The 10602-nt window shown below is 42.3% G+C and overlaps 1 protein-coding gene across 1 annotated transcript; it reads left to right on the top strand.

Annotated features, from left to right (window-relative positions):
• Positions 1-2489: 2489 nt before the first annotated feature.
• Positions 2490-10200, top strand: pks1 (polyketide synthase 1). Its single transcript, XM_039790938.1, has 6 exons — positions 2490-2627; positions 2714-2867; positions 3848-4008; positions 4101-4304; positions 4405-4586; positions 4705-10200. The coding sequence occupies exons 1-6, from the start codon at positions 2570-2572 to the stop codon at positions 10198-10200; spliced, it is 6255 nt and encodes a 2084-aa protein (XP_039646872.1). The 5' UTR covers positions 2490-2569.
• Positions 10201-10602: the final 402 nt, after the last annotated feature.

The raw sequence follows: 10602 nt of genomic DNA, 5'->3' as shown, positions 1-10602 counted from the left end.
CTTCAGGCTGAACAGGAAGTGACAGAAACACTGTGGTCTGATTCCGATCAGACCTATATATCAGCTCCTACACAGTCTCCAGTTTTTATTATGACAGAGTAGCTGTCAAAATGCTCTACATGCGATCTCTTGCTGATTTACATTGTAGATGATCTGTAGTCTGAACGGATTTAGGTTCTCCGACTTCTAAACATAACTATCAGCCACACAACATGTGTTCTGTACAGAATAAGCCTTTAAATCAGACAAATAGTTAAAATCCCTCCAAATCAAAATCAATAAAACATTTATATAAAACGTCATCATGTTGAGTCGATTCTGAACCAACCAATCAGCTGTTAGATCAGCTGAGAGGCCGGCGTTTCCCAGCATGCCCTGGGTCTGCCTGGGTCTTGCAGTCGGTGAAAAGCAACTGCGCTGCCTGCGTCTCAGAACTGCAGCCGCCTTGGTCTCGTGAGATTATCGTTGCCCAAGTGTGCATGACATCAGAGCAAGTCGGGATCAAGTCGGACACAAATCTAACCAGCATGCATTGGGGGGCGATCGCCGGTGATCGAGTCTGCGCAAATCTGGCTCATCTCGAACGAGCCTATTCTCCCTTGTGGGGGGAGGGGCTTAGGAGACAGTTTTGGGCTTTAGCAGAAAGGGGGTGGGGGAGGGACTAAGAAGTTGTCGATGTTCACTTTTTTGGGCTAAGTCCTGGATCTTTGCAATCCTACCTACAGCACCTTTAAGCTGAGGGGAACTGCAGAGTTGGGTGAGAATGCTCTGGTTTATCACTGAGTGACACCTCTAGCTCCTAGTTGAAATATTTGTCACTTGATAACATTCAGTAGGCCTACATTCAGACCCCATTCATTCACTTTAAGTTTCAGACCTGTGCTAAAATAGTTTAAACGTATATCCCCTCACACTTAATGCACCATGATGACAAAACAGAAACAGCATTTGAGCAAATTTATTAAAAGAAGCAACATTGACATGTCACATTGACATAACCATTCAGACCTTTAACTCAGTACTTGGTTAAAGCACCTTGGGCAGCAATTAAAGCTTTAATTCTTCCTGGGTAGAAAGTTTTGTACACCTGGATTTGGGATTTTCTGCCAGGCTTCCCTGCAGATCCTAAGCTTCTCAGGTTGAATGGGGACCGTCAGTGGACAGCAATTTTCTGGTCTTTCCAGAGTGTGTAATTGAGTTCTTAGCCTTAAGAGTCCTTTTTTTTGCAAACTCCAAGCAGGCTTTCATGCATGTTTCACTGAAGAGAGGCTTCTGTCTGACACTCTGCCACAAAGCCCAAATTTGAGTGTTGCAGTGATTGTTGTTTTCTGAAAGTTTCTCCTCACAGGATCTCTGGAGCTCAGCCAGAGTGACCATCACGATTATTGGTAACCTCTTCTACCAAGGCCCTTCTCCCCAGAGTACTGGTTGTTCCAAACTTCTATACGTGCCTCAACGCAGCTGTGTGCGCTCTGCCGAAAGTTCCTTCAACCACACGGCTTGGTTTTTGCTCTATTGTGCTCTTTCAGCTGTCAGACCTTATATAGACAGGTGTGTGTGCCTTTCCAAATCACGTCCAATCAATTGAATTCACGACAGGTGGATTCCAATCAAGGATCTGGAAACGCCTCAAAGATAAGAAAGAGAAATGGGGGGCACCTGAGCTAAACTTAAGTGTCAAAGCAAAAAGATGTCAGGGTCTGAATACTTAGGCTATGTCAATGAGATATTTCTGTTTTTTCTTAAAAAAAAAAAATCTTAAATCCTGTTTCTGCTTTGTCATTATAGAATATTGAATAAAGATTGATGAGTAAAAAAATTAATTTAAACAATTTTTGAATAAGCCTGCAACATAATAAAATGTGGAAAAGTGAAGGGGTCTGTATACTTATGGATAAGTAATACAAATTAGACCAGCTTTAACATAATTATGACTGTTACCACTGTCAACACATTGATTCATAAGGATGCATCTATCTGCAGATTCTGCGGCATCCAATAATGTCCTAATTTTCTAGGGTTTATTTTTTCAAGCATACTTTTGAATTAAATTGAAGAAAACACATTTATTCTTTTTCTGTGTTCTTTCCCTTTTAACACCTGATTAATGCAGTCTCATCCACAGTAATGATGTTATGTTTAGGAACATCTAAGTGAAAAACGTTACTGTTTCCTTGTAGAGACGATGTGACCACAGGTTTGCTTTGAAATCTGCTAGTGATAAGCAGACTCTACTACATACTGTGGCCTTTTGTCAATCTGCAAACGAGAACAAAAAAACCTATTCATTGCTGCCTTTTGAATGATCTTAAGTTACAATTAGTGTATTTAGTTCCAGATGAAGCCAACTGAGATGCAACAAGGCAAGGCATTGTTGTGTCCTCTCGTCCCAACTCATGGGCACAACGTTTATAAAGGGTGGGAGGTACAGCAGCTCTAGTCCTGACCAAAGACAGCAACCAGAACTGAACATTAAGCTTCACTATGGAGGGGCTTGAAGTTTCATTTAGGCTTTTAGAATAAAGTAACCACGTCCCCAGAGCAGCTTCACTGCCATCTCAAAGGAACAATGGAGGATGCAGAGGATGATATAGCTGTTATCGGCATTGGATGCAATTTCCCTGGAGGTATGATACAAGCATTTTGAATTTCTGAGTGAATGTGTTTTTCCCTAGTTGTCTTCACAAAGGTATTGTGGTCTGTTTTATTTTAGGTGAGGGCTTGGACAATTTCTGGAGGGTTCTGTTGGAGGGGAAGAACTGTGCTGTAGATATTCCAGCAGAGAGATTTGACACCACTTTTTGGTATGATGCTGATGATAGAAAACCTGGAAAAACACAGACCACCAAAGCAGCTCTTATAGAAGGGTAAGCATCATCTGTTAAAGTGATGGTTCGGAGTAATTTCACCCTAGGGTCCTTTGCACCATGACCTCGAGCCAAACACCCCCCCCAGAAGCTTTTTTCACCTGGGTCGAACGTTGGACAAGTTAGCGTTATCAGCTGAATAGCTTAGCGCAGGGGCTAATGGATCCGAGAGTGTCTCTTAACATTACCCCACTTATAATGCCCTAAATGATACCAAACGTCTACAGTAGTACAAAGGTTATGCACTCATAAAACGATGGATTGTAAAGTTTGTAAGTACACCAGAAGTGTTATGTAAATAACACTTGCCTGCTGGCTTCTGCTCTTTGCTGTTGCTGCTGTAAGACGAGTGCTTAGGGCCGTCTACAAATTACAACACCGAAAAGAGATGCAACAAAAATATTTATTAATTTAACTTATTTTTTAAAGTAAGTGCTGTAGTACAACTAGCAGGAGACAAGTTGTAATTGAGGTAAGTTTGGAGACATTACCTTATTTATTCATTAAATTAATAAATATTTTTGTTGCATCTCTTTTGTAATTTGTAGAAGGCCCTAAGCACTCTTACTGCCCGGTAGTAACAGCAGCAGCAACAGCAGAGACGAGAAGCCAGCAGACAAGTGTTATTTACATAAACTTCTGGTGTAGTTACAAACTTTCCAATCCATCGTTTTATGAGTACATAACCTATTTGTACTAGTGTAGAAGTTTGGTATCATTTCGGGCATTATTAGTGGGGTAATGTACAAGAGACACTCTCGGATCCATTAGCGCCTGCACTATGCTATTCAGCTGATAACGCTAACTCGTCCAATGTTCGACCCAGGTGAAAAAAGCTTCTGGGGGGGTTTTTGGCTCGAGGTCATGGTGCAAAGGACCCTAGGGTGAAATTATTCCGAACCATCACTTTAAGATTAAGTGTTACATTTCTAATGAAAGATTGTTCGGATTATGATAGATCTGCTATTTTTATATTTCAGGTTTAATGAGTTTGATCACAAGTTTTTTGGCATTACTGAAGCAGAGGCTGAATTCATGGACCCTCAGCAGAAACTCCTTCTGCATTGTACATACAGGGCATTGGAAGATGCAGGAATCGCTATGGAAAGCATCAGTGGCAGCAGAACTGGAGTTTACATAGGTGATCATCTATCGTTCTATGGTACATTTAAAACAAGCCCAATTTCATGATACACAAATTGTGACATACTCTGCTTCATAATAATGTTGCAGGTCTAATGAACAGGGATTACGAGATACTCCGAAGTAACAGTCCTGCTACGATAACCCACTACAACGGCACTGGGACGGCCATGAGTGTGGCTGCCAATAGAATATCCTTCACCTTTAATCTCACTGGCCCTTCTTTTGCCATAGACAGTGCCTGTTCTTCATCTTTGGTGGCTCTACATGTAGCCTGCCAGGCTATAAAGCAAGGTATTTAGTTCTTTGTTCCCCTAATGTCATGCCTGAAAGCAAGCTAATCAACATTTATAATGTACCATATTTTATTTTACTCTTACGGCATCTAAACTAGGAGACTGTGAGATGGCTCTGTGTGGAGGTGTCAGCTGTATAATAGAGCCAAGAGTGTTTGTAGCTCTCAGCAAGGCGAATATGATCTCACCTGAGGGGACCAGCAAACCTTTCTCCAGCAGAGCAGATGGCTATGGTAGAGGGGAGGGCTGTGGTGTAGTTCTCCTGAAGCCTCTGAAAAACGTAAGCAAGTATTCTGTTTATTGTTCATGATAATTTCATGCCATTAATAAATTGCATACAGCAGAGATAATAAATGGTCTGCTAAAAACATTACCAATATTTTACTTTCTATCTAAAGGCCATAAAAGACTGCAACAAAATATGGGGTATTGTCAGCAAAACAGCAGTCAACCAAGATGGACACTCAGTCACTCCAATCACCAAACCCTCCATGACACAACAACAGGAGCTGTTGCAAAGAGTCTACTCAGAGTCTGACCTTGCGAATGTCCAGTACATAGAGGCACATGGGACGGGAACTCCAGTTGGAGATCCAACAGAGGCAGCAAGCATCTCAAATGTCATTGCTAAAGCCAAACCTCCCGGTTCAGAGAGGCTGTGGATTGGCTCTGTGAAGGGCAACATTGGACATACAGAGTCTGCAGCTGGAGTGGCCGGACTCATTAAGGTACTCTTAATGATGAAGCATGCAACCATTGTTCCCTCAGTTTTCTACTCAGAAGACAGTGCCAGTGTAGATGTAAAAACTCTGCCTATAAGCATTCCGATTAAAGTTGAAAGATGGGAGACACATTGGTCATTAGGAAGGCTGGCTGGGATCAACAGCTTTGGGTTTGGAGGCACAAATGCACACGTGATTGTAAGAGAGTACAGACAGACCACCGTAACCACTCAGACTCCAAAAGGCTGTCCAAATCTCTTTGTAATATCTGCAGCCTCTGAGAAATCACTTATCCTGTCTATTACTGACACCCACCACAGGCTTTTCAGTGATCAAACAGTTGACTTACAGGCATTGTCATACACTTCAGCATGTGGAAGGAGTCATTCCAGACACAAATATAGGAAGGCCTTTCCAACATCTTCCCTCTCAGATTTAGAACAGCAGCTGACATCTGCACTAAAAACAAAGGTTCGGCCAATAAGCTCTGACATCCAGGTGGTGTTTGTGTTTTGTGGGAATGGGGTCGCCTACAGGGGTATGTGCAAGCAGCTCCTGAGAGAGGTTCCTGTTTTCAAAGATAAGGTCAGAGAAGTTGAGAATCTCTTTCAAAGTCATAAAAGCATCAGCATTAGTCAATGGCTTGCTGGTGAATACGATAATGAGGATTTCAGCAAGGCAGATGTTGTCCAGCCTCTTCTTTTTGCGATTCAGGTTGGCATTGCCACTCTCCTAAAGCAATGGGGTGTCAAACCTGATGCCGTGCTTGGACACTCTGTTGGTGAGGTTGCTGCTGCTCACTGTTCTGGTCTCCTGTCTCTTGAGGATGCTGTAAAAGTATTGTATCACCGCAGTAATCTTCAGAGTAAGGTCACAGGGGGGAAGATGCTTGTTGTTGGTAATGTGGCAGTAGAAAAGGTATTAAAAATCCTTCCAGAGTTTTCTGGGAAGATTTGTGTTGCAGCGTTCAACAGCCCCCAGTCCTGCACTCTGTCAGGGGATGCAGATGCCATAGACATCCTTCATCAAAGGCTGAAGATTGTGTTTACAGAGAAAAATCTGTTCCTGCATGAGTTAGATGTGCCAGCAGCATACCATAGCCACATGATGGATCCTATACTGGATGACATTGAGAAAAGTATCAATCTCTTGGATGCCAACAACACAGAGTGCAAGCTTTTTTCCACAGTGACAGGAGACAGTTATTCAGATGGTGACTTTAGAACAGGCAGGTACTGGGCAAGGAACATCAGAGAGCCTGTTTTATTTGAACAAACACTGCGTGCTGCCATCAAAGACAAGCAATCAAGGACAAATGTGGTTTTTGTGGAGATTGGACCTCGTAGGGCTCTCCAAAGGAACATACATGAGACTTTGGGAAATAACGCCATAGTTCTTCCCTCTGTTCAGCCAGAGAAAGATTACGACAAAGTCTTATCTACCGTGGCAAAACTATTTGAACTGGGCATCAGAGTGGACTGGCATCAACTCTACAGAGGTTCTGAAACATTGCCCATAGCTCTTCCAGTCTATCAGTTTGTCAAAACAAAGACAGAATTGAACTTTGAAGCTGTGAGAAAAGGTGGTGAATCATCTGCGTTTTCCCCACATACGCTCATATCCCAAATAAAGCAGGAAAACAAAGAGTATATGTGCAACCTGTCATTAGAGACTGCACCATATCTTTGGGAGCATAAAAACAATGGCGTTCCCATTGTGCCAGGCGCATTCTACGTTGAACTAGCTTATGCCTCAGTGATGGCAAGTTTAAGGCCAAAGAAACCTGTTTCTCTGCTCCAGCTCAGTGTACGGTTTGAGAATCTGCTTACACTAAGCTCAAACTGTCATCAGTTGAAAGTGACACTGGAACATGCAGAGAATGAGGCTTCATTTAAAATACAGTCTTCTGTCGCAACACATACCTCTGGCACATACAGGTGTACAGATGGCCAACCGCTGTTAGAAGAACCAACCATTTGTCTTGACATGATCTCCCAGAGGTGCAAATTGGTTATAAAGAGAAAAGAGATTTATTCAATTCTTTCTCAAGCAGGATTTGAATATGGCGTTGTCTTTAAACAGCTTGACGATGTGCATTTTGGAGATGAATTCAAGGAAGCTGTGACAGCAATTCAAGTCCCTAGTAAACTTCTTAAACACCTTCATGAGTATTTCATTCACCCTGTGGTATTGGACTATTTCTTGCAAATGACCGCTGTGGTAGCTATCGGACGGCTAACAGCCAAGCAGGGGTTCCCTTCAGCTATCGGTAGTGTAGCCATTTCAGGACCACTACAAGAGGAAATGGTTATGTACTTACGGGTCACTCAGGAGACTCCAGACTTCCTTGATGTATGTGGTAGCTTTTCCACCACAAAGGGTCATGTACTGGTAGAACTTAAGGGGGTGAGGATCTCATTTTTGGGCAATTGCTCAAGTGTTCTTCAGTCACGGTTCTTCCACAATGAAATAACTGCAATTCCTGATATGAAAGACTTGGAAAATCACAAAATAAAAGCAATAGTTTTTGAAGACAAACTTGGCATTGCTAAAGGACTTAGGCCATACATACACCCAGAGTCAGCACTTGTGGAGAGCAGAGAGCATTGGATTGCAGATCAAATTCGAAATTTAGTGTTTGACTCACTTACCAACAATGTGGATTTGGAAAATGTTCTCTTCATTTGGGGTGTAGAGGACCTCAGTCACTTGTCATCTGAGAAGATGCTGGACTGCTTGGTGACTTGCTGTGAGTTGTTTCGGCAGATTGTTTTAGCCTTGAATGAGAGCAAACGCTCATGCACTGTCCGCGTCATAACCTATAGATCGGCAGAAACGATTGTGGACCATGTCAGTCCTGGTTTTGTGCTGTCTGGTATGACAAGGGCTTGTGCAGCAGAGATGGCAGGTCTCTCGTTTCAACTGATTGACCTTGCTTCTGTGACCAGTGAAGACATTCAAATGCTGGTTCGTGTGATAAACACCTGCATAAAACAAGAGGTCATGATCAGCAAAGGCCAAGCATCAACAACAAGAATAGCACGGACCCCGGTGGGGGACGGCGCTTTATGTCAAAGTGATATGCACTCAGTATATGTGAGCGACTTTGTTCTACAGACAACTGATCCATACAGAATGGCTCACTTGTCTGCCATCCCCTACGACGCAAATGCAAATTATGTCGAAGAGAAGTCAGTTGAGATGCAACTTACCAATGTCTGCGCTCACTCATCTGATTACTTTCCCATCACCACTTCACATTTGAACTTCGGCAAGACAATGTATTGGAACAAGCATACGTCACAGACTCACAAGCTCCTCGCTTTAGATTTTAGTGGCATTGTCACAGCTGTTGGGAAAGATGTTTGTCATCTAAGAGTGGGAGATCATATAGCTTCATGTTACCCAGTTGCTGCCACTGCGAAGATTATAATTCCCGAAGCTGTGTGCTACAGCACAAAGAGGCTCCCGTTTCTGAAAGAGACTCCATGTGTGTCTTACTTCATACTGGCTTGGGAGATCCTGCAGAGAATGCTGTCTAAGGTAAAACAACAGCCCAGAAAGCTGCTCATCATCTCCTCCAACTCAGCCTCTGCTCTGATGAAGGTTTTGGCTCTGACAGCAAACAGGTCAGGCTGGAATGTTTCTTCTTTGCCACATTTCAGAGGGAAATCTCTGCATTTTGGTCATAGTCATGCATTTGTTTTTCTGCCCCCGTTCGATGACTCCTGGCAGGGGATGCCTGACAGCGGTATTCATGACAGACACCTTATTTTTGTATGTAGCAATCACATGTCATCCTCACTCTCAGCAAACATGTTTGCATTGAAGAGTAAACACATGCATGTACATCAACTTGATGTGGCGAATGTCCTCCAGAGAGCCAATCTGCAAGTACAAAACAGGAATATCTTGGATTGGCTAATGTCATTAGGCTTTGATACAGAGTCTCTACCTTTGAAAAGGCAGATTTTTCAATTATCAAGCCTAGAAGAGCCGCAGACTGATGCAGATGCAGAGTCATACTTTTCAACAAAGACAGTGCAGCAAGTTGTTCTAGATCACAGAGAACGTGACTGTCCAGCGTCTGATATCCCTTTGTTTACTAGGCCTGGGAAACCTTTTAAACCAAGCTGTGTTTACATTGTAACCGGAGGGCTCTCTGGTTTGGGACTAGAAACGGTAAAGTTCATTGCCCATAATGGGGGAGGTTGTATTGCAACACTGTCCAGAAGTACTCTGACTGATGAAATGCAGTTTGAAATGCAACTCCTCCAAAGAAGATATGAGGTGACAATCATGAATGTCCAGTGTGATGTTTCTGTGTCAATGCAGGTTGTGGACGCGATCTCAGAGATCAAACAACGATTCTCCTCTTGTTCAATCAAAGGAGTGTTTCACAGTGCTGCAGTATTACATGATGCGTTGATCAAAAACCTCGATGAGTCCCTCTTCCGAAAGGTGCTGCAGCCCAAAGTGAATGGGGCTCTAAACCTACACTATGCAACACTTCACAACAAACTGGATTTCTTTGTGTGCTACTCCTCCATCTCTTCATTCATTGGCAATGCCTCACAGTGTAACTACGCAGCAGCCAATTCTTTCCTCGACACATTCTGTCATTATCGGAGAAACCTTGGACTTGCTGGACAGTCCATCAACTGGGGCCCTTTAAACCTTGGCCTCTTGTTGAACAAAGACCATTTCCAAAAGTTCCTGGAGGCAAAGGGGATGATGGTAATGGATGTGTGTGATGTGCAAGAGGCACTTGAAAAGTGTCTTGTGATAAACAGACCACAACAAGTCATATGCAAGTTCAACTTCAAAAATCTGCACATTCATGTACTTTCACAAAATGCATCTCTCAGAGAGCGGCTGTCAGCTTTAGTGGAAATAGAGCTAAAAGATGAACTAAGCAATGAACCCAGGGTTCAGAATTTGTCTTCCACACATGGAAGTGTGAGAACAATTGTCAGTGACATCAGCAATGTTAGTGTAGATGAGCTGGATGATGACTCAGCTCTGTGTGCGCTGGGTATTGACTCAATGTTGGCCATGACTCTGCAGAATAAGATTTTCCAAGAGACAGGTGTGAATGTGCCTTTGGTTAGAATATTGGACCCGAACAGTACACTGGCTACTTTGTCAGCTATTGTAAAGAATAATGAATAATTTTAATGTACTGCATAAAAGAATGCTTTAAATTAAAACTAACAAAGGCTTTTGTGAATGCATGAAAATGCTTGGAATTAATTTAGTTTTTTTGCATGGACACTGAACTGTTTCATTGCTGTGGTTTTTTTTCTCAGATTGATTGAAATTCTTTACAGTTGGCTTGTTTCTACAACACTACAATAATATTTTAAAGTTACTAAGTATATATTATAGTTGTTTTTGCACTGAGATTTTGGCTTTTTCACAAATAATTGAATACAATGCCATACTGCTTCCTGATTTCTATTGTAATGTCTGTATTTATGTTGCTGACAAGTTTTCTGTAGATGACTTTTACAATAAATCACAAAATGAGATTGGAATAAATAAGGCTGGTGTTATTTTATATGTTTGTCTATT

The sequence above is a fragment of the Perca fluviatilis genome, chromosome 22 (assembly GCF_010015445.1).
Source record: "Perca fluviatilis chromosome 22, GENO_Pfluv_1.0, whole genome shotgun sequence".
Lineage (NCBI taxonomy): Eukaryota > Metazoa > Chordata > Actinopteri > Perciformes > Percidae > Perca > Perca fluviatilis.
Note: the sequence above shows the minus strand (reverse complement) of the source record. Positions and strands in the feature narration are given on the sequence as shown.

Excerpts from the sequence above, each read along its gene's own strand:
- pks1 (XM_039790938.1), top strand. The coding sequence starts at position 2,570 with ATGGAGGATGCAGAGGATGATATAGCTGTTATCGGCATTGGATGCAAT. Across the intron at positions 2,868-3,847 it reads AAAGCAGCTCTTATAGAAGG|GTTTAATGAGTTTGATCACA; the intron begins GTAAGCATCATC and ends TTTATATTTCAG. Across the intron at positions 4,009-4,100 it reads CAGAACTGGAGTTTACATAG|GTCTAATGAACAGGGATTAC; the intron begins GTGATCATCTAT and ends ATAATGTTGCAG.